The 25550-nt window shown below is 38.3% G+C and overlaps 1 protein-coding gene across 2 annotated transcripts in view; it reads left to right on the top strand.

Annotated features, from left to right (window-relative positions):
* Positions 1-314: 314 nt before the first annotated feature.
* Positions 315-25550, top strand: part of Maob (monoamine oxidase B) — a 107380-nt gene continuing 82144 nt past the window's right edge. The window contains exon 1 of one of the 2 annotated variants that reach the window (XM_051178924.1): positions 315-480. In XM_051178924.1, the coding sequence (XP_051034881.1) occupies positions 435-480 (46 nt within the window). In that variant the 5' untranslated portion in view covers positions 315-434. Of the gene's footprint in view, positions 481-5797; positions 5908-25550 lie in introns of those variants that run through there. The other variant, XM_051178925.1, reaches the window with a different exon arrangement.

Genomic DNA, 25550 nt, shown 5'->3' with positions numbered 1-25550 from the left:
AATGGGTTATTGTGAAGTTGAACAGGAATCTTGTACAAAGAGTTTAACACAGTGCTTGGCACTTGCAAGGCTCTCCATCTTGGATTTTTCACCCTGATCAGAAGATATTCCAGGCCCTAAGTTGCATAGGGCGATCACGAGGCTGACTGGAAAATACTTTGCAGGAGGCAATGGGATGTTTACTCAAGGGAAGGACTTTAAGGTTTCAGGTCACCATCTCAGATAGGGCGTCTGCCCTTCTCAAGCCCGGGCTGTCTGGCAGGGGGCGGGGGCGACGGTTGCGCGCGGCGGTAAGCGGGCGGGGCTCAGAATCCAGGCACCTAGCCAGCTTATAGCCCAGGCGCTAGTGAGAGGGGACAGTGCTCAGCGCGGAGCAAGCAGAAGCTCTGACACTCTAGCAGCCAAGGCCACCGACCGAGAACCTGGCGAGCACCATGAGCAACAAATATGATGTGATCGTGGTGGGGGGCGGCATCTCAGGTCAGTCACAGCGTTGAGCTCCTGCTATATTCTCAGACAAGTTGTGGGCTCCAGGGAGGCCAGCAAGGCAAAGGGGCGGGGCCGACCCCTGAATTCCAGCGGTTAGGGTACCTGACATGGTCTCTGTGGGTGGAATTGAGCTACTGTCTAGCTGTGCTCTCTTTGGGGAATGGATTCAGTGAGTCCCTGGCCACAAGTGGGAGACTGGAAGCGTGTTGAGGGTTTGGTGTTAGACTTTGAACTTTTCCTCCAAGAATGCTGAGAGGTTTGCTGGTATTTTCCAACTGAGGGGAAAGGGGACTGGAAGGATGGAGACACTTGTTCTCTTTGGGAGACCCTCAAAGGTCAGAAATTGTTTCCAGATGGACCTAGACGTGTTACTCAGAAAAGGCAAGCAACATGTTATTATGTTGTCATTTGAGCAAGTGGTCCTTAAAAAGAAAAGGGGTCAGATCCTGTTGCCAAGCATCTTTTAACTTTCCTAATTCTCTGTGGTCCCCTGATTGCCATGAGTCCAACAGAGCCAACAGTGCCTTCTGGGCAAATGCTTCTTTTAGCCCCACCTACCCTGGTATTTTCTTCTTGAGTATCTGTAGGGAGACCAAGCTGCTACTAGGCTCAAGTCCAGCCCATATTTGGTAAGAATGGGGACAAAGACTGACCATCCATAGGGAGACTGTGGACACAGCAAAGACAAGAAGCACAGAAGCCAGAGTTGCAAATGAGGAAGAGGAGGAGCTGTGAGGAATGGGACCCTCTAAAGAAGGCCAGACAGACTCCATCATGAGAATAAGCAATGCTCTCATCATGGACAGTTTACCTGATACCTAGACTCCCAGAGGCTCCTGTTATTGGGAGAGTAATGAAGGTGCTGTCAAAATCTGTAGACAAATTGTTTAAAGACCTGCCTTCACTTGATCTTAAATGACAATATGGAGCCCTTTTTCCTTTCATGAGCACAGGACAGGGTGACCTGACTCTCTGGGAACCAGAGAGAGATGACAAGAATTGGAGTTGGGTGCTGATCTTGTCTCTGTGTTTTTGTGGCAGCCCTCCTAACCTTTGGATCAGAGCTTGAGCTAATAATACCTCTGTGTAGCCAGCCATGTTGAATTTACCCATAGCAGACAAGCAGCCTGACACGGTAAATACATGGATGTGTGGACACAGTCTGCTGCAGTAGCAAGAGTGGGTACACATTCAGCTTTCAGAGCAAGGCTTTTAGTGTTTTCCCTCCAAGAGAAGCTTGAACTTAAAAGCATTCCCACCTAGGTGCCATAGCAAATATTACTGCTGCAAAAACAGTCTTGCTCAACATTCTATATTGGGGAAAACGAAACCTCTTTCCAGGCTGCTAACTAAAGTCCTTTAGTTTCCCAAATTGTTCTCATGGGTTCTCTACTTCTTCCCATTTGTTTTGGCCTTTCTGGTTTATGCTTCAAACCTTCAACGATATGCTTACATGGTAGTGGTGCACACCTTTAATTTCAGAGCTAAGGAGGCAGAAGCAAGCAGACCTCTGTGATCGAGGCCTAGTTTGCAGGGAAAGTTCCAGGATGGCCAGAGGTACATACACAGAGAGAAACCCTGTTTTGAAAAACCAAGAAAACAAACAAAAACCTCCAAAAGAACAGTATGTTTTTATTTTTTTGTGCAGAGAGAAGAACCCATACAGCTTCACCATATCATGCAAGGCCTCTGCCAATTAGCTACATCCACAGTTTCTATGTTACAAACCCTCAAACTCATTGAGATTATTAGAGTTACACAGAAGAGTATAAAGGTTTACCTGTTTTCCTAAACCTCATGAGTCCCTGTATTAAATATAATCAAAGCAAGTGGATGATGAAGAGATTTCCCTTTTTCTGGACTTTTGTGTGGAATGTATATTGTTCTAAAGAAAGCAACTGGTCAAGATCTGAATCTACTCAATCTACTATTTGCAGATAACTTCAGCTACAGGACTATTGGGAAGGGCAAGTGAACAATGTGGGCTCTGGGTTTGAAAAGTCTAAAATATGACACCCAGGGCACTGAAGGTGTCAAAATGGAAGACGGCTGCACATATTCAGATTCCATGTGATGGGAAGGATGAAGCAGGGATAGGAAGATGGAAAGTTCAAGGCCAGCCTCCTGTAGCATGACCCTTTCTTAACAAAATGTATCTAAAGGACAGCCTAAGAAGAAATGATTTCTTATGGTCTGTGTTGCAATAGAGTAACTATAGATACCACAAATATACCATATATTAAAACAAGAGCTAAAAAAGAATTATTAATATTTTCATCATCAAAAGTAACAAATGTTTGAGCAGATGTTATTCTCATTGGAGTATTATACTATGCATAACAGTATCAAAATATCACCCAGTACCCTGGAAATATGTACCTTCACTGTGCTGGGAAAGGAACACAGACCTCAGACATTTTAGTAAAGTGCTCTACCACTGAATTGCTTCTCTTTCTGTACCATTTTTGTGTGCTAATTAAAAATTATTTTTGAAAAGACAGAGACTAGGAAGATAGCTCAGTCAGTGTAGTATTTGCCACATAGGCATGAGGACAGAGTTCAATACCCTCCCCCAGAACCCATGCAAAGTATAGCTGAAAAGAATGTGAGAGCTTGAAGACAGGCAGCAGGTCTGTGGAATGTTATCTATGAATGTGCAAAAGAATGGGCCCATCAGTGTCAGGTATGGATGGAGGAGAGGTTCATAGGTCTCTACCACCTACTGCTGGACTATTTGCTATTGACAGATTCAGGGAGAGGTAAGTGCTCGCTGATGACACCATCAGGCCCCAATAGGTAGTTCAAATCTACGGATCAAATGTATGGGCCAGATTACAAAATAAAACTAAAGTCATGAAAGGGACTGTTTTCAATGAATCAATGAGGTGGAGATTGATAGGGATAAGAAGGAGATCAGAGATGATGGCAGTGAGAGAATGGTCAGAAATTTGTATATGAAGCTGTCAAAATTTATCAATTAAAAAAAAACAGTAGATGGGGTTGGAGAGATAGTCTTTTCAGAGAAGTCAGGTTCTAGTTCCAGTACCTATATAGCAGATTTAGTTTTAGGGAATCCAGCATATTCTGGCCTCTGTGGTCTCCAGGAACATAAAGTAAAATAAATCTTATGAAATATATAAAAATCTAAACAAAACAGGTAGGTATGAAGGCACATATTTGTAAGCCCAGGCCAGTGAGAAACCCTATCTTAAAAAATACACAAACATCACCTGAGCATTGACCTCTGGCTTACACACACACACACACACACACACACACACACACACACACACACACGGAGGAGAAGAGGGGGAGAGGTGAAGAGGGAGAGAGGGAGAGAGGGAGAGAGAAACATATAAATGTTCATACATGCACACCCACACACAGATATACACATACCACACACATACACGCACACACATGCACACACATAAGCACAAGCATGAGGAGTTGGTGTGTGTGTGTGTGAAAACAGGAGTCTATTCTTTCATTTAATAAATGTTTACTCCCATCTCTCCAAAAGGGAATTAAAGATGAACCCAGGGTTGTTTAACCTAGAGCTCTCACAAATGAAAGACAGTCATGAACAATTAATAAAAATGACCTTTGGCAGGTGCTTTGGTAGCACACACAAAAAAATTCTAGAGGATGTGACTGTAGAAAATATCAGAATCTGAAAAAAAAATGGTGAGAATTTTACAAACAAGAGGAGTGAACTGGGCTTTAAAGAATTAACATGAACACATCAGTGGGTTAGATGATAGAAGCATTTTACACTATAGAATAACTTGCATATAATCATACACATGAAAGGACCTAGTAGCATGTTCAGGAAACAGAATTTCAGAGGAGCAGAAAGACCATAAGAGCATAAGAACCAGGTAATCTGCTGTAAAGTTATGTCCTCTGGAAGTGGCAGGGAAGCTTCAGCCATGATTCCTTAACAATATGGCTGCCTAAGTACACACAACACCAATAGACATGCTAACAAGGAAGGGAGATATATCTGGGCTCCCACCACTAAACAAAAAAACTATAAGCAACTAAGGAGCTCATAGTAGGAGAAAATAGCCTTCCCCAGAGAAGAGCCTCCAAGAGGTCATCCATTTAATCTGGCCTGAATAAGGAAACTAAGAATATATGTATGCATTTGAATATATATATATATATATAATATGTGTGTATATTATATATGTATATATAAATATATAAAACAATATTAAAAGGGAGCAGGATTTGAAAAGGGCTCAAGGGTGGGTATGGAAGGTTTGGAGGGAGAAAAGAGATGCAATTATATTTTAATTTCAAAATCAAAAATTAAAACCTTTTAAAGAAAGAATTTCAGTGTGATAAATGAGGGAGAGTTCTGACAGAAACAAAACTAAAAAGGTCAATTGGGATCTTGGTCTGGTGGCACAAACATCTGTTTGGGAAGCTGAGACACAGGGACTACAAGGGAAGTCTGTGTAGAAAGCAAAACTTATTTTTAAAAAATTTCCAAGTTTTTTAAAAGGTCACTAGAGATGGATTGTGGAGAGCCTTTTATGTTTTTATCATCTTCTGTAGTTAGTGAATATAATAATTTTTCATTCATAAAAGATATGTTTGAGATGACTGGGGATGTGAAGCAAGTGCTAGCATAAAAGAAACTGAAAGGGACAGAGGACAGGTTTTTGGGGAAAGTCAGGAGAGCTGGAAAGGAAAGCAATGGGAAGACACTGTGGAACAGAAATCTAGCAGCTGGAAACTGGAGGAGGAAATTGGTGGCACAGATGTGCCTCAAGAGAGTTAAAGTCGTAGCCATGGAAGAAATGATCCAAGCCAAGTGGAGAGTACACTCACTCAGTATGATAACTTAGGAAGCGATTGACACAATGGTTTATATTTCACTGTTTGCAAATTCCACTTTGTTTTTTAAACTTCGCTAATGATTAAACTTAGGAAAACCTGATAATTCTGATAAGTTTTAAAGCTGTCAGCAAATTTTAATTGCTCACTTTAGGATAAACAGAGAGGCCTTCTGAGGGTATAGCTAGTTAATATATAACTTTCTTTGTGATGCCTAAAATGTTCAATGCAACCAAGGAATGGCTCTTTAGAAATGTCTGATTATAAGTGATTCCCTGCCATGGAAGGTCTTCCATTTCCCCAAATTTGGCAGGGCAAACTGAATCTCCCACTTGGAGCTGGCAGGAAGCACAGCAGTTTCGATTTTAATGTTTGGGTTGCTGCAGCCATGGGAACTATCTTGCAAGTCTGGAGTGAATCCCACTTAATCACCAAAATAAAAGCTAAGAAAGAGCTTCCCAAAACAGAAAAGAGAAAGATTTTTCTGGGCTTGGGAAAGGAGAGGCAGGAGGCACTTACTTGAGATCGTTGGAGGAACATGAACCAGCCTTATAATCCAACATGTGGTGGGTGAGTGATCTATATGGTTACAAGAGTGAGTTGGCTGTCTGCCGGTGGGACTAACATGGATAGGGACTGCCATTCACGGTCATAAGAGATCATGAACTCAGGGACACTGTGGGCAGGGATGCCTTTGGGATTAACCTCTTCCTCTGTCATGAAAAGAAAAAAAAAATGGAGGCAGTCTCCTTAAGCCAAAATGTTCACAAATATCTATAGTTTGATATTGTGCTTGGAAATTTGTATATCCCAGCCAAGGTAAAACAGAAAAGCCATGGCAATATTCAGTCTAGATGGATGCCACACAATCCACGTGTGAGCTCTATTTCCTGTGCTCACCTAAGGATTTTGCTTGACCTTCTCATCACCTGCTTCTGCATTTCTTTTTTCACGGAGGGACAGCTTACTAACGGATAAACATGAAGAAAAATTAAAACTTAAATGATTCAGAATGTGTACTAGAAAATTAATTCTCAATGAGAGGGGAAGAAAAAGATTGCTTCCATGAAAAATAAAGCAGGAGAAAGACTAGTTTTAAGTGCAACTGAAAGTACAAAGAGGTACTTAGTGGAGAGGAAGGACACAGGGGATGAGAGAGGAAGGTGAGAAGGGATGGGATCAGGTATGCTTTATGCTGTATGGAAATGTCATGATGAAACACTTTGCCTTTCCACTTACCATTTTGAGTCACAACAGTTTGTTTGTTTGTTTGGTTGGTTTTTTGGGGGCCTATTTTTCAGAAGTTTAGAAAGAAGGCTTGTGATTTGCTTCTCTTTACTTTTGGGACAGAGAGCCTTTTTCTTTTTCCCTTTTCTAAAACCCAGTGAAATCCAGGGTGTATACTTGTCTGGGGGAGAGCAGCTTGAAGGAGCTGGAGGGAAGAAATGAAGGAGGAAAATGATGACATTCTTATTCAGTTAAAACACATTTTTAAAAGCACTTTCAATATATAAGTAGTCCCAAAGAGGGCCCTCATTTTTGTACTGTAAAAATCATTACCATTATATACAATACAAATAGTGATGTTTAAAAACAACTTTTACATATGTAGTTTTAATTTTGATTGTAATTTTAGTATTACAAATACATGGTGTGCTACATGATAATCTTTTACATTTATGCAATCTGTAAAGATCAAATCAGGGTAGTTAATATTTTTATCACCTTATTCAAATTTTCCATTTACATTGAATATTGAACATATTTATGAGGCACAGTGTGATATTTCAATAGACATATAGCTATGTTCTAACCAAGTTAGGATAATTTGTGTTCCTACTTTCTGATCACTGTTGTTTGTTTAGAGACTTTTAGGTCTTTTTTCCACAAAAAAAGATAGATTATGAAATATCTTCCATTAGTGAGACACTGTACCTAATGTATCAACCAGAATTATCTTTGTTTTTAAGTCAATTGACCTATAACATTTGTACACATTTAAGAAGTATTACCTCATAACTACACACACACACACACACACACAAACACACACACACACACACACACACACACACACACACAGTATACTCAAACTCAGAGTAACTAGCATTTCTTTTTCTGTAAAATATGTATTGCTTTGCATGAGAGCCTTTGATTGCTGCTTTCAGCATTTTGCAACATATATGGCTGAGAATTGTAGTTCAGTGGTAGAATGATTTCCAAGCATGCACAAGGTCTCGGGTGCAGTCCTCAGACTTCAAATTGAACAGTTTTACAAACTACTATATTATATACAACATTCTAACTTACATTGTATATGACTGTGTTCTGCTACCTGCTGTTTGACTGTATGGTCTTACTCCGGCCCTTCCTAGCCCCTAGTAATCACCATTTTACTCTCTTCTATGAGATCAGCAGTTTTGGCTCCCAAATACCAGTGAGGTCATGTACTGCTTATCTTTCTGTGCCTTGGTTATTTCTCTTGATGCGATCTCCAGTCCCTGGGAGCAAGAACGGGCATGTTTAAATGTAATAACTACTTCCTTTTCAGGAACAAATCATTTTTCTGGAAGTGTCCACATAGGAGGTAGCAATAGAATGTGTGTATAAATTGAAATACTAGCAGAGATATGCCCACTTCCAGCTTTGTCCTGCCACAGCTCATCCTTCAACCTACCATTGACGGGCTGCAGATGCTCACTGGTTCCTCATATGGAGAAATTTGTAAAGCCCTAAATCTGTGCTTCAGTATCACCCCAGCCAGGCTGATGTTGTTCTTATTGTGGCCCCTTGACTCCTGTCATCACTACAATGAAAGGTAAATACATTAACAACAGACAGTATTATACATTCAATACTGTTACTTAATAGAATTAACACAAGATAGCATATTGATCGTTGTCTACATGCTTGGCTTTTCATGGCAGCTTCATAGGATTCTGACAATGCCTTCCTACACCTAGAATATATTGGTAGGAGGAAGCCTGTTAGTGGGCTGTGCAGGCAGAACCACATATCACAAGAGACACAGTTTCTGGGTTCTTGTACATCTTCAGAAGTCACTATAGTGGGCTTAAGGCACAACTGAGCCTTTGACAATGGCTGCAATACCCTCATCCACTAGTTGGGCAATGAGGTCTAGGCTCCCTTCCTTAAAGGAACAGCAGCAGCAACTTCAAGCATTGTGTCTTGCCTGGTCCAATCTAGCAAGCTTTGCTACTTTTGGTAAAAATAGTTAGCCATACCCTGCCTTCATTTTCTCATCTAGCAAATGGGGATAATAGTAATATCTAGATTATCTATTATATAAAACAGAATAAAGAGAAAAATGCATGTTGGGTGCTTGGAAAGGGGCTCAGCATCTGCAAAGATGCTGGCTATTCTTGTTTTTCAGGTTCACAAAGTGACCACTTACACAATAGTAGATTGAGAAATTGACTTGCAAAATTAGCTTCTCTCTCTCTCTCTCTCACTCACACACACTCTCTCTCTCTCTCTCTCTCTCTCTCTCTCTCTCTCTCACACACACACACACACACACACACATCAAGTACTATTAAGAAGGAGAATGCTGCTTGCAAGCACTGTGTATTATTTTACACCATGTACAGATGATATATGAAGCCAGTGATTGAATTTAAAGAAAAAACTTAAACTCACTTTGAAAGGTATATTTACAACATAAATGTGTCAAATACTATAAACCCAAAACATATTGCTATATAAAGACTTAGAATTGATTTTATGCCTGCAGATATTGTTAGGATTGGCCCCGTTTACTGCTGCAGTTCTACTCCTTGGGAAAATATCATTGTCAGAGAAGCAAATTTCAGTATTTTAACCTTTGCCCAGTGTAGCTATTTCTCTACAATAACTTTGTTGGACATCTAGTCTTAATCTGATGCTTAGCCTGTTCTTAATCTTGAGATCTTCTGGTCTCACCTTTCTATACTACTAGAATTACAGGTGTGTTCCCCCATGTCCAGCTGTGGGATGATAACAATTAACTTTGCTCTGATATCATTCATTCACTCACATGGCTGCAAGTGCAGAAATTCTCAGAAAATTTTAGTAGGGTAATTTACCTTCACTGATCTATACACATTAAGGTTGTTTTAAAAACAGACTATACCTGAGTACCTCAATTGTTCTAATACTTTCTACAATTTTTGACAAAATTAAACATACCAGTGGCCTCTGGCTCTGATTTATCTGGTGAACTTCAAGAGATAGTTTAGTTTGTAGATTATTTTTCTCCAAGATGTTGTCCTCCAGTAGCACTAACACAATAAAGTCCATATAATGCTATTTCATTGTTGATAAAATTGTTTCCAAATATCAACAATGACAAATGGTGTGTTAGCACCCAAATTGAGTAAATTCATATATCTATTTCTATTAATGTTCAAATTCACATATATTGTGACTGATATGCCTTGAAATGTCTCCAGCTTAAATAGCATATAAAATTAGTGATATTAAATTATTACAGATGAGAAGATAAAAGTGTAATTGTAGGTCTAGCTAGGACCCAGGAAAAATGGAATATATACAGTTGCATATGACCATGTGCACAAATAGCCTATAACTTCACTTTCAGCTTTAGGTTTGATAGATATGATACTTATAATCTTGACAGTGTCCTTTGTTTGTCTATATTACACCATCTCATCTACTAAGCTATATTTAAATCATCTGTTTTGGGCTGGGGCTGAAACTCAGTTGCTACAATGCTTACCTATCATGCACAATGTCCACAATTCCATCTACAGTGCTGTATAAACAAACCATGGTGATTCATAACTTGTATTCTCAGCACTCAGAACACAGAAACATAAGGATTGGAAGTTCAAAAGCACTCTCAGCTACACAGTGAATTTCCTGTCAGCCCAGAGTAAATGAGACAATGTCTTCAAAGACAAATTATCTGATTAAAGATTTGTGAGCCTTCATCTAATTACAAACTGATCAAAATTAGGGACACACTATGATTTGTCTCCTGTTCTCTAGTCTTCCATAGCCCCCAGAAAATGAGTTAAACCAATAGGATTCCCTGGTGAGGATTATAAGTATTCCCAGGCTCTGAACTTAGAGAAGGTAAGTTCTGCAGTTGAGAACTTATTGAAGAATGGGGCTAACCAAATATCTTCCAAAGGAAAAGGACTAACCTAGATGAAGCCCAAAGACTGGAGGAGCTTGAGACTTGACTTCAAATCCCAACTGTTTTTCTAAATGTGCAACTCAGATAGGACAATACTTTCTCAGTTTCAGCATCTTTCTTCATAAGTGACAGCTGGTCCACCAGTAAATATTGACTTTGCTGTTGTATCAAGTCACTGGGTAATACTTCACTGAAGGGACTCTGAAAACTTGAAATATTAAATATCCTATTAGCTCCAAAATGAATCTCTGTGTGGACGTACTGTGGACCTAAGGAACTCATGGTTTTGTCCCTCACCAGAATGCTTTGGAGATTTGTTCTGGTTATATACGTGTCAGCCTATTTTTATTTTTGGAGGATTTGTTCAATTTTATTTTATGTGCACCAGTGTTTATTAACATGTATACATCTGCATCACGTATGTGCCTGATGTCCATAGGCCCCAGAAGAGGGTGTTGGATTTCATAGAACTGGAGTTACAGATAGTTATGAACTGCCATGTGGGCGCTAGGAATCAAACCCCAGACTTCTGCAAGAACAGCAAGGCCTTTAACCGATAAGTCATCTCTCTAGCCCCAACTTTCAATTCTTATTCCTAAGGTATCTTCGTAAAACTAATTTACGTAGATTTATGAAGGGGTAAAACTCTTTCTTGATTTTGAACATGCAAGCAATAAGCTTCCTTTAAGATAATGTTTTTCAGTGATTTATCATATGAAGTATCTTGAGATTTTTATTTATTAGATATGACCACCTTGCCCCCACTTGCTTCATTTTGTGTTATGTTAGGAATGAAACCTAAGAAAGTGTTGCATTTCTGAGCTATATCCCCAGCCCAAGAACACCAGATTTTATTTATTTCTCTAAATGCTTTTATTTTTATAAAATATTTTATTAATTTTCATATTTTTTATATTTCACTATTATTTATTAATAGGTGTGTGTGTGTGTGTGTGTGTGTATGTGTCTATGTCTGTGTGTGGTGTATGGGTGGGTGTTAGTGACATGGCGACATGGCATGTGTGTGTAGGTCACAAGATATCTTTGTGGAATGATCCTTTCCTTCAATTGTTACTTAGATGCAACCTGTCACATAGTGTTAAATGCCATCTGAAGTGTCAAATGTTTAAGCCCTTGATCTTGTGTCAATTTTTTCTTCAGTCATGATTTCATTCTGGCTTTCTCATCACCACATTTTCCAAAATTGCACAATGGTGAAGGTATCCTGACAGGTATTAGTTTTATTGCTCCTAGTCCCAATATCCTCACTCTTTTAAATCAATTTGTCCAACATTTCTAACTATTTTTCATATTAAATGTGGAGTCATGGCTTCATCATTTGTAGGTGAGGCTATTTTTTCCTCTTATGCTCTCAGTTGTGTTTCTATGTCAAATAGCATTATGATTTTAATCTTTATCACACTTCTATGTGTTATTCCCAGTTTTCTACATTATAGCAGCAAACTGTTGAGAAGATTCTATGTCATCTAACAGAAGGATGAAATATCAGCAGCCAATTAAATTAGCAACCAGAATACCATCAGAAGTTTGAAGAAACAGTGCCACTTAAATAAGTGAAATTTGCAGTTACCCCATTTTGTGATTTATATTTTCACAAACATTTTAGAGAACTGGGAATATTTTTAGTAATGAAAACCACAGAAATAATATGTATTTGCTGAAAAATCTATAAATTTACAGAAAATGGCAAGAAGGAAATGAAAGTCAGCTATAATTAATAATTAAACCTCATAAAAATACCTACTCTTAATGTTTCAATCTACATTTTATTCATGGAAACTATTATATACTCATTACTATCCATTTTAAAATTAATAACATGTCATGAATGCTTACATATTTTGTACTTATGTTTGTTGGAAAGTCATACAATAAAATATACTGATTATAATTTCCCCTTTCCTTCCCTGATCTTCCCTACCTCCCCACCCATCATACTCCATGCCTCCTCTCTCTCTCTCTCTCAAACAAATAAAACAGCAAACAAACCACTAAAACACAAACAAAACAAAATAAACCCAAAGCATCACACACACACACACATTCACACATGCATGCACACATGCATTCAGATACACACATACACACAAACAAAACCCATAAAGACACAAAACTGGAAACCATAATATACAAACAAAAGACTAAGATTTTTTTTTAAATGCCTAAACAAAACAGTATGACCAAACTTGTTATGTCTAAAACTACCATTTGTTTCATTTTGTGTTGGCCATCCACTGCTGGGCAGCAAGATGAGAGTCTGTTGGAGAAAACAAATTTTTTTGTTGGAATTTTTTTTTTCCAATTGAAGTTGTCAATTAGAGATAGCTTGGCTTCTGGGTTAGGAGTGGGAGCTCCTGCCCACTTCTACTCTTAGTGCTGGGACTCCATTTTGCTTGAATTCTCTTCATACTCAGTCCCAGTGCTATAACAGACTTGCTTTCTTCTCTTTCTCTAAATCTCCCACAAGAAAAGGACTCCACAGGTCACTTATACTGGGTTATCTACATATTACATGTTCTTCCCTCATATGATAATGTTCTTATATTTGTTTGGTTTTGTTTATACAGGACCTTACTATACAACCCAATGTTACCTGAAACTCACTTAGACTAGGCTTGACTTGATTTGATTATGTAGTCCAAGATGGTCTCAAATTTGAGGTTTTCTGCCCTCCTACCTCTGAATTCTGGGATCCCATATTATCTTGATAACTTTATAAGAATTCTTCATATTACTTATTACAACTTATTTAACACTGGTGGGGTTTTCCTCAAATTTCTTCTCATTTTGACAAATCTATTATACATATAAGTTGTTGTGTATAATTGTATTTCTTTAGAACATTCTTAGAAATAAATTTAGGAATTACTTCAATTCTTTAAGCTTTTTAAAACTGTCACCCCATGAAATTTGCATCAGTTGACTTTAGTATGAGCTTCTTAGTCAATTCAAAAGGAAATCAACATTCTCCCTCATGGTACAACATAAAGAAACCCATGATTGTCAATTCAGAATTGTAATGCATTGAAGTTGTTGATAGTATAAATCATAAACAGATTCACATTTTCAAATTTTAGTGAGTTTTTCCATCGATAAAAGTGCAGTCAATACCTTATGTTCACAATATCTTATTATGAATGCATATTTATAACTTTTAAAAGTATTGGATACAATTTATCATGGTCGTCTAGAAGTGTATCATTATTAAGTAACTGATATATTTTGTTACAGAAAAGAAGATAGCCTTGTAACTAACCATTTTCTGTGACTGATTATTTTTACCCATCTAGATAAGATGGAAATACAGCTTCATCCATAGCCTATTGTAACAGCTGATCAAACAGCTGTTTCATGGTTACATTTTAATCTCTTTTTCCGTTTGCATTCAAATCCTATGATAGATTTTAGTGTACTTAGGGGAGATGAGAGATGCAGCTGACTGACAATGGCCCTTTTATGTTATGCTAGTCAGTAATAATCAAACAGTCCTTGCTAAGCACCAATGATAAGCTCACATAACGGTGTGCATTAAAATGAGTTGTCCTCATTTTATCAGATTCATTTTCCTATGTTGTGGTTTCTGTGAGACACAAAACAAAGTTTGCTCATTTGTTCATTGTTTGGCTACATTGTTTACCCAACAAACCTCTATTGAGTGCACTTTTTACCAAACATTGAGCTAATGTAAGGATGTGGATGAGCAATACCTTTGAGATATACACTAAGCAGAGAGAGGCAAAGACACAGGTGAAGTTCATTGAGGATAGTATATTGAGAGAGACATTTTTATGTAGTTTAGAAGAGATACTGTTGGGGGAGAATGACCGTTTTACTTTAAGAGCCTCAGAGACACTGAAGGAAAACTTGTCAATATTTATTGAAGACATCACAGACCTATTCAAATATTACTGTCTCAAATATATCTTTAGGTGGTTAAAATGTAAATCTATAGTTAATATACTTAGAGCATTGAAATTTTGGTTTATTCTTTGACTTTAAAATGGCAGTGTAAGGGGCCTGTGGTAGTGGATCAGTATTTATCCCTAGTATAAGAATGGACTTTGGGAGCCTATGCTACATAGAGGGATACACTCTCAATCTAGACACATGGGGGAGGGCCTGGGCCATGCTCCAAATGATATGGCAGACTTTAAAGATCCCCCATGGAAGGCCTTGCCCTCCCTCAGGAGCAGAAAAGGAATTGGATGGGGATTGATGGGGGGAACAGGAGGATGGGATGGTGTGGGAACTGGGATTGACATGTAAAACAAGCTAGTTTCTAATTTTAAAAATGGTAGTGTAATGGATGCTGTAGAATGGGCTGAGAATGGCAGCTGCAACTGGAAATTCCCTTTTCTGAAGTCACCTTACAACCAGAGTGGTGGCATAAAAAACTGGACTCCTTGTCTATGATTTCCATGTTGTGATTGTGTCTCAATTTAATCCCTCTCTCAGCAAAATGTTTTTTTATATGTTGAGTCCTCATAAAACTTCCATATCCAAACCGTTCTCTGAGGCTGTTTTCCAGGACCCCTAATCAAAACAGATAATGGTTAAGGAGCATCCTTGATCTATATCATGAGATATTCTTATCTCGAAGAAAATTCAGCCAGTTTGAAGGTAGATGCTATTAAAGGATAAAACCTTTTCTATCATGAGTGAAAGGAGCTAATAGGTTCCAGGGACAGTTCATAGCCTCTTTCTTTCCAGGTATCCTCTGTTAGAACCCTTAGAATTCCTTGTGTGAGATGAAATGTGGATGCTGGTCCCTATACCAACTCAAATGTGTTTCATAAATTCTACTTCTCTTAACATTTTGTGAACTGTTTTAAAGTAGAGTCAGGCCATTTGACATGGAAATGATACAAACACAGCTTTATTCACTTATTAGAAAAATCTATGGTGGTGAAGTTATGAAACAAAAAATGAAACATACACCATCATTTTTGAAGACTGGATACATAAGGTCAAGGTCTGTCCATGTATCCTGAACAATGATATTGCACCTAATTCTGATCTTGTTTTCTGGGAAATAGTACTGTACATGCATATCTCTGTCTTCCCCCTATCCTACTGCCATTTTCACGTAGTTTTCCCACAGGAACTGAAGATATTGATGGTGAAATGCATGATAGAATGAGAAGGAAGATAATGATCCTTGATTGGTAGGTTCAAGTGGTAAGACTCACAGATTACAAGTGCTTGGTTGAAGGATGTTTACATTTGAGGGATTTGAGCAAGTGAACTAGAAAGATGGAAAGTCATGACTGTGTTGTAGGGTTTCCATAGATAACCTTTTTATTTTATTCTTTAAAATGACTGTAATGTTAGCAGGAGAGGGCAGGGTGGTGTTTGGGCTTGAACCCAGGACCTCATATATGTTCTATCACTGAGCTATAACCTCAGCCCTGCATTGTAACATTTTGAGTAAGTAGGCACTGAAACTAAGACAGAGCTCTCTGCATGATTCAACAAATAATTTGAGAGCCAGAAGAACAGTGTCTTTAAAAATTAGCTATTTTTATAGTTGGGCAGAGGAAAAAAATACCCAGTTATATGTTTAGGGATGACTGATAGACACCTCTATTAGAGTCAGAAATACAGCAACCATCTTTTTTGGTTTGAGAATTTTCTAAATAGTGGTGTGTGTTTCAGTTGCCTACAGTCACTGGGAAGGATAACTCTTCTGATTGTGACACATTGATGATGTGACACAATGATGAATAGTAGGATGGAAAGGGGACCCAAAGCAAAGTACTCTGAACTCTAAAGTATGGAGCAGCTGAGAAACAAGGACTTTACCTACAAGTTCATTACCTTGAAGATGATTAGAAAAAAAATATGATTATAATTCATCATTATTTAAAGTCCTTTGGAAAGAGCAGTAGGTTCAATCCTCAACAGTATTCATGCATGTGTACTTCTGAGACAGGGTGTGGGTGAAGGGGAAAGAGAGAATAAACAGTCCTTTCCATGCCCCACCAAATGCAATGTCCTGGGTCTAGACTATTAGCATTACACTGTCTAACACTTTAAAGTTTCTGGTCTCAGACTGAGCAAAAAGCCCAAACATGGTTTATGGAGGTGTGTATAAAAGGAAATTTCAGAGTGCTTTTTAATCCTATGATTGAGACTCTTCTATTTATTCTCCATCCATCTCCTGGGTAGCAATATGCTGTTCTATCTATCTGTCATTGTTCTTTCATTTAGAAAACTTTAGCTGGATAACATCTTCATGATATATGCTAGGAATGAACAACCAGGAAAAAGTTCCAGCATCTCTCTGTCTCTCTCTCTCTCTCTCTCTCTCTCTCTCTCTCTCTCACACACACACACACACACACACACTTGTGTGAAATTGTACTTCTTGCGCCTATTATCATTGGTGCATGCACTAAAGTGTTCATTTCAAATAGATGATGTTTCTTGGTTCCATGAAGGATCTTAAATCTGGACAAAAGCAGGAGGCTGAAAATCACTTTGGTTTGGAAATACAAGTTCTCTGTCCTCTGCTAGCTTTTAATATTTTTCAACATGGGGAGATATTTCCAGCCTCAGATGGAGATAAACAGATTATCACAGAAGTGGTTTTCATGTTGTCAGAAAGTGGCTGCACACTGTTACGAGTAGGTTTTTCCTGCTGGCCTGGACCCACCGCGGTGCCAGCCCCAATAACACACAGAGATGCTGTATTAGATATAATGCTGTTGGCCAGTTACTTGCTTCTTACCAGCTAGCTCTGTCTTAATTATTAATCCATTTCTATTAATCTAAGTGTTTCCACGTGGTCTCATCTTACCGGAGAGTGGGCCCGGACCTCTGTTCTCTCTGGTCTCTACATGCTGACTCCTCCTTACTACTTCTTCTCTCCTTCTTGAATCCTAGTCTTGCCTATCTTGCTTTCCCATTGGCCAACAGTGCTTTATTCATTAGCCAGTAAGATAAACATATTTACAGAATGACATCTCCCATCAGCACACAGGAGCAGTCAGCTGCTGACAGAGATCACGTGATCTTAATTGACATAATGCCTGTGTTCCCTTTTTATCCTTCATTCTCCTCTTTCTGATTTCATAGAGATGTGTCCAAGGGGAAAGTGAGTTTGGTGGAGATAAATCAGCCTGCCAGGCTGCTGTATTGAACTTCCATTGGACATGTCTGGAAAATAAAGGAAAGTACAAAGCTATTGTGATGCCAGACATGTAAGTCAGGCAAAAGCATTTTGTCTATAGATAGCTAAAACTGCTAAAGCTCTTAGTTTTTTCTCCTATTGTGCTCTTGGAGGATATATTTCAGCCTCAGATATCTCTTAAATTTAGCTTTCTTCCCTAAACATGAATTCTTTTGGAAGGGGCTTATAGGCTTAGGATTGTTGGAGAGGAAATTTAAAACTAGTCTGTAAAATGAAAGGCATTGGTGATTTTTAAATTTCCAGTAAATAGATGTGTGATTTAAGATGTTTAAATATCTTTTCTTAGGATCTGAAAAAAATGTTGACTCTTAGACTTTAAAACAATTCTCCATACTAGTGTATTTTAATACAAAACATTGAAGTACTTTTTTTCACAACATTTTAAAAATAAAGTGGATGAAGACAAAAATGTCTTTGGAAACTATTTCCAGGTCTCTTTTAAAGCAGGAGTTTATTTAAACTTTTTTCTAAACTAGTCATAGCTTACTGTAAAGAATAAACAAAATGCATGTGTAGAAGTTAGTAACAATGATGTCTGCATGGTATGTCTAAAGGACCTTAAAGTTATATGATCTTTGTGTACGTAAGAAAATTAACATTAATTTGTCTTCCCAAACAAATACATTTTTGTTAGATAGTGGTATATGATTTTTATAAAAACATAATCCATAAATGAATTGTGGAAAGTCAGAAAGACATAAAGGGTGAAAACACATATTGAGAATATCTATTTAATTCACACAATTGTCAAGCTGTTCCTCTACCTTTGGTGTCTAAGGCCCCACAATATAGGAGGAGTATGTGAACCATGTAAACTGTTATTCAACTAATGTTTTCTAAACTCATTCCCACAGTCTAAGAAAAGAACTTCCAGATTCTTATTTGTTGTATTCACTGGGACCTAGGGGAAAAATTCACTCCCTGTCACCCCCATGACAAGAGTTTCCTGCTTTGTTCTGTGATCCCTAAATACCCCTTTCATCTTCTTTGCTGGGTACCTTTCTCATCTTGCTCAGTACTATTTCATTTGCTGCTACAATTTCCTGACTATGTCCAGAGACTTACAAGGATGACCCCAACTAACAATTTAAGCAATAGTGGAGAGGCTATCTTAAATGCCCTTCCCTGATAATGATATTGATAACTAACTTATATGCCATTACAGAGCCCTGATCTAGTAGCTGATAGAAACAGAAGCAGACACACACAGCTAAACACTGAACATAAGACTGAACCAGACCCCCTGAAAGTGGGTCTCAGTTAGAAGGCCTGGGCAATCTAAGGGACCTCTGACAGTGGAACCAGGATGTATCCCTGGTGCATGAAAGGACTTTGGGTGCACATTCCCCATGGAGGAATACTCCCTTAACCTAGAAGGAGGAGGGAGGGCCTAGTCCCTACTCCAAATGACTTGACAGATTTTGTTGATCCCTCCTGGAAGGCATCACCCTCCCTGTGGATTGGGGGGAGGGTTAGATAGGAGGGGAGTAGGGGGTATGGGAGTGAGGGAGAGAGAGGGAACAGGGATGAATATGTAAAATAAGAGCTGATCTTCCATTTGCATACACTGAAGTAGAGATTCTGGCTCTGCAGGTCTGGTATTTGCCTGATAGATTTCAGTGCCTGCTGGAACCTCTCATAGCCTTACTTAAAGTAGGCCATCAGTTGGGCTTGATGGCCCTAGAGGCAGCTGTCACCTTATGACTGACATGATTGGATTATAAACAACACAGTGCACCAGACTACAGACAGAGAATAGTGATAGAGTACTTACCTAGCACACATGAGGCCCTAGTTTCTATCTTCCACACCCAAACTTTTAAATCTAGTGTCCTCATCGACTTTATAGAATAAATCAGGCTTCTTTTGGCTGCTCACAGTAGCAACAAGCTCAATACTACCACCTTTATTGGCTATCTTTCTTTGTTTCTTCTCCCCAGACTCCCATTAAACCTTCTGGAGGCCATCTTTCAAATTATCAGTTCTTCCCAGTTCTTCCTTTGAGGGTCTGTTTTGGTACTAACTTAGACAATTATTCTAGCTATGCTCTTCTGGTCTCCTCCTATTAGTTCTAAAGAACCATGACACCTAGTTTCACAGTATACTTTAAACCTGTCAAATTCTCTTTCTCTCTCTAATGTGCTTTTTTGGATCTAGGGCTCCTTTTATATATTGCTGTGCTCACCAGATTCTTTTCATTGATAGACCATCAAAGTAGAGTGGCCTTGTATCAGTATAAACCATCACTATCCATTTCTAGAACTCTTTCATCTTCTCAAACAGAAAGTCTACCTATTAAACATAAACATCCTCTTACTTCCCCCAAACAGCCCCTTACAACCATTATTCTACTTTTGATCTCTATAAATCTGGCTATATTAGGTCCTCATTATGAGTGGAATTATGCAGGTTCTGTCCCTTTATGTCTGTTTTTTTTTTAACTTAGCTCAGTGTCTTCAAAGTTCTTCTATCCAATATATTTTTACTCTGAATAAGTACATTTTTTAATAGTAAAGTGAGCAATCAAAAAACCCATTTAAGTTATAGAACACAATTATTTTTGGAAGAGAAGCAAGCAAAATTATTCAGTGATAAAGCTAACTACTTCACCTGTTGGTGCTTACCCCTTCCCAACTAACCTAAGCAGCCCATGTTTGTAGGGTAGCCTTCCATGCTTTTCTTATTCTTTGGCTCTGCAGGTATACCCCCAGTCCTTGAATAATATGGCTGTTCTCCCATATAGAGTTTTTTTTTCTAGCTTTATCCTCCATCAACTCAAACTCAGATACTTCTTTATCATCCTTCTGAATTTAAGTCCTCTCTGGGAGTCTCTTTATCTGACAGTCTTGTGCAAATTATATTATGTCCACTAAGTCCAGCTTTCCCATGACAACTTGTTCCATAATATTTGACTTCTTTACTATAATTTACGGTGGGAAAGCCATTACAGTGTCTGGTACATAGCAGGTTTCCAGTAAGCATCTGTTGGCTCATTGAATCTTTTATTTCTTGCAGTGCTGGAAATGTAACCCAGTGTCTATGCAGGTTAGACAAATGCTTTATCACTGAGCTATGTCACAAGACTTTTTGAATCTTCTTTAGAGATAAAATTTAGAGCTTTGGTCTTTGAATTACATTTGAACTTTTTCTTTGCTGTCTTTCTTTTCTGAGTTTCTTTAATATATTAAATTTACTAAAGATTAAAGAGTGTATTTTAGGTTACAGTTATTTTGCAACCATCAGGAGGACTAAGAAGATTATATTTACAATCAAAGAAATATCCTCATTTTCTTTCTGTCCTTTTGTGCCATTTAAAAAAATAACATTGACATCCTCAGTGGTTGATGACAGTTATGGCTCTAATCTACCATAAGACAAGACACAACACTATCTGTGTTTCTCAAACCCACAGAGCTCTAAAGATTTAGAGTTTTCAGCAAAACCTGACCAGAATTGATGTGTATTGTTTATAGATGATATGAGTGCAGGTTATTGCATGATGGCTTTCTCATTTCTTGCTAAGACTATTTTATAATAGGCATCTGTGTACATGTTGTCTCTCAAATATGAAATTCAGTTGTAGATCAGGGAAGTAATTTATATTGTGTATTAAGAAGATAATATACATTAGACAATATTGTATACCCTATAGGGTATACAGGGTTCTGTCTGCACTAACTCTTGGCTGCATCTGTCAGCTCCAGTCCATACTCTGCTCCCTTGAAAACATCCGTGGTGTTTTTGTGGGGTATTATAGTTGCTTACTCCTTACACTGCATTGGATACTGCTAGGGCAGAGGTCCCAGAATTTTCTGGTAAGGATCCCCAAGGATAGACAGTGACTCCAGAGAACCTGGTACCAGGGCCACCACATTTCTCATGCAGGCTAGTTAGTAGACCCAGTCAACTAATGAAACTAATTTGTGGTTCTTCTGGTTATTTGGGGAAGCTTGGTGTTGGTAACCCAAACCAACAATGTAACTTTAATCTGCCTTTCTGGTTTTTATAAACCCCACAATACAGAACTATCCCATTAGGGACTGAATGAACTATCCTTTCACATTTCTTTGGTAAGGGAAGTTATGAATATTATTTGAGAAGAGAAAAATGATGAACTTAAAACTTGGTTTGGGTTCTCCTAGTCAGACCCTGAAGTGAACCCAACATACGAATTAGAAAGGAGGCATTGTTGCTCTTTTGTTACAACTGTAGGAATAAAGGCTGGAGAAGGGGTGTGTATGTGTGGTCCTGTGTGGGGGGTCCCAAGGTAAGGGACCATGTGGGGGAGCATAGCAGGATCCATAGCAGGTGAGGGTGACTGAGGTGGAGGGAATAACATGCAGGCAGACAGAGCTTGAATGAAGAGTTTATTTAGAAAGGGAAGTGGGGGGAGAGGAAGAGGGGAAAGAGACATAAAGACACTGGGAACAGAAGAAGAAGAAGAGAGCGAGAGATGCTAGAATGCAAAAGAGAAAGCAGAGGAAAGTGTAAGAGGGCAGGAGTCTAACTTTCAAAGGGGTCCTTTACACCTACCTACAGACTAGTAGTCATGGAACCCTGGGCTGACCAGAGTACTGCCTGAGTGCATTCTGCCAGGTGACAGGGGCAGGCCAGTGTAATGTCTGACTGTGCCAAGTTTCAGAAGTCCAGTTGAAGAGAGAGTGGAGCGATTGCATGAGCAAGTGGATGTCAAGGCGGTGATGGGGAAACCCATATAGACAGCTGACATGAGCTTGTGGGAGCTTATGGACTATACTCTGGATAGAAAGCTAGAGAGCTGGCATGAGCTCGACCTAGGCTCTCTACATGTGGATGAGAGTTGTGTAGTTGGTCTGTTGTGGGGCCTTGAGTAGTAAGACCAGGACTTGCCTGTGATATATGAGCTAGTTCTTTGGAACCTATTCCCTATGGTGGGATGCCTTGTTCAGCCTTGAGGCATCGGGAGGAACTTGGTCTTGATCAACTTGATATGTTGATTCCCATGGGAAGTCTTACCCCATCTGAATGGATTCAGAGGAGGAGTGGATAATGGAGGGGGTGGGTAAAAGGAAGAAGTGAGGGTACAGGAGGAGAGGAAGGAAGGAAAACTGTTCTTGGTATGTAAAATAAGCAAAAATGGTAGGGAAAATGAGGCATGGAATAATGGGAAAGCAAGTGTGTTTGCAAGCCTGGAGCTCAGTCCTGTTTGGGAGCTGGGAAGACTTAGTTATCCCCACTGAGCTTCCAGATTCAGTATGCATAGCTAGCAAAAAGCCCCCAAAGACTGAGTTACAGTGGCTCCAGGAAGCAATGTCTGCCTGTAAAAATATATATTGAGGTAGTAAGAATGGGGCATCAAAATCTGCCTTCACATCTTTTACTAAAATATTCAAATGGCTGAATGTCATGGATGCTCTATCACTCAGAGAGATGGGCAAGGAGAGTTCAACACAAGCTTGAACTACAGAGTAATTTCTGGGTCAGACAGAACATGAGATCATTAACAAATAAAGTAACAACCAATGCCAAAGCAAAAAATCAGTCAAGAATAATCAATGATAACAATAATAATAAACTATATTAAGTACCAAAATTTCATCTCGGTATTTTTCAGTATTAGTTTTGTTGAAGTGTTTTTCATGTGCCATACAACTAATCTAAAACATCAAATTAATTGGGTTTTTAAGGCATGTTTCACAGGACTGGGTGATGATTGCAACCAATGTGAGGGGTTTTAAAATAAAACAAAAATATTAGAAGTCATTTCCTCAAACTCTTACCCATTATTGCTACATTCATCTCTGACAGCTAACTTATTTTCTGTCTCCATAGACTTGCTTTTGCTCTGTATTTCCTATGGATGGAAACATTCACTGCATGGTCTTTCATGCCTGGCTTCTTTGCCCTTAGTGCATTGTTTTCAAGGTTCACCCATGTTTCAGTGTGTATTAGCACTTTAGTCCTCTTTAAGAATGAATAATATTCTATCGTATGATTAACCCATAATTTCTTTACTCATTAGCTGATGCACACCTGATATCAGTCCACTTTCTGGCTATTATAGTATTGCTGTGAAAATTTGTACACAATGGATGCTGTCATTTTCATTTATATTGGGTATGTGCCTAGGATGAATTTCAAGGTCATTTGAAAATTTTATATTTAAACTTTTGAAGGTCATTGTCATAATATTAGAACTGTGGTCTTGCAATGGATTACCAGACACCTTACCATTACAGGGACATTTAGAAAGTTGTATCAGCTCACTTCCAAAAAGTGGTCAGAGATGCCTGGATTACTGGGTTGTCTACTTCTTCTGTATGTTTTTCTTAGATGGTTAGAACTGAGGAAGATCCAGGAGGCAAGATTCTTAGGCAGCTTGGCTTCCTCGGGGGTGGGAGGAATAATGCCTTGTAGTTGACCCTTTTCTGACCTTACTTAGCTATGCCAAACCACACCACTCCCATCCTTTTAAATCTGACTCTGAGACATCTTGAATCCTGACCTAATAGTCAAATTTAAACCTCCTTTGTGTAGTTTAAGCTCGGAATCCAAATAAGATCACGCATTGGCAAAGGTAAACCCATTCATCAAAGCACTGTTTATCCATCTATTGTTTGAGGTGCTTACTTGTTGGATCATGATCTGGGAAATAATGTGAAACAAGGTAAGTTTCCAGGAATAAATGCAAGCTAGATAGAAAATTGGGCACACTTTAGTTTTCCATTTATAATTAACACTCATGACACCAATGAAGATAAAACATAATGATCAATAAAAATGATTTTTCCTAGTAACAAATTTATGATGAATGACATTTTATTTGTCTTATTTGTCTTATTTGTACGGATAGCATATATATATATTAAATAAAATGTTTCAACATTCACATGAAGACCAGGGTTAAACATGTTTGCAATTCCATGTGTATTTAAGAATGCATATATTTATATTAAATATAAGTTTGTTTTTTATAGACTGTATGAGTGCTTTATTTGAATGTAAATGTGTATACAACAAATGATCCTGATGTCTTCTAAGACCAGAAGACAACAGATCATCCCAAACCGGAATTAAAGATGTGCTTGTGAGTTGCCATGTGGAAGACATGAGCTAAACCCAGGTTCTCTGCAAGCCAAGCCATCTCTCTCATGCCAATATTAAATGTTACATTTAACATATAGTAAATTTTTCTTAGTCACAGCTTTCGTGTGAATATTTAGTCATTTCTGTTAGGCCCTAAGCCCAGTCCAGTCCCTTAACTGGTGAACAATACGTTATATATTCATCAGTTTAGAAGCACAATATAAACAGCTTTATTAGATTCCAAAGTTTATAATGTAATCTAATGAAGACATATCAGTGGTATTAAACAAACAAACAAACAAACAAAAAAGATTAAGGGAAATGACTTCCTGGCCTTGAAAAACTAATATGCATCTCTTTCTCCATTCTCCCACTGAAGTAAATTTCATAAAGTAGCAAGTAGTTGAATATATTTAAATTTAAATTGATATACAGTTGACCTTTGGGAAAAAGTTGCTTTCAGTGTACTTGCTTCCTTTTTCCTGAAAATATGGAAAATTTCTATAAAAAAGGTAGGCTGTGACTTATAGAGAAGTTCTGCAATTATATGACTCTCAATGATTGATTTAGGGTTCTAAAATGTATAAATTTATAAAAGAAAGAATTTTGTTAAAAATCTAGTAAATAAAATTGTTCACGTGGTATCATGACTAATGAGAGATTTTGGGGTTGATGGTGTGTATGTGAAGCTTCTGATGGTACCCAGAACCTTACCTATCCTATGTTGATGCTTTTCTATTAATCCCCAGCCCCAGCTTCCGGAGGAATTATTTT

This window comes from Phodopus roborovskii, unplaced genomic scaffold (assembly GCF_943737965.1).
Source record: "Phodopus roborovskii unplaced genomic scaffold, PHOROB, whole genome shotgun sequence".
In the NCBI taxonomy this organism is placed as follows: Eukaryota; Metazoa; Chordata; class Mammalia; order Rodentia; family Cricetidae; genus Phodopus; species Phodopus roborovskii.
Note: the sequence above shows the minus strand (reverse complement) of the source record. Positions and strands in the feature narration are given on the sequence as shown.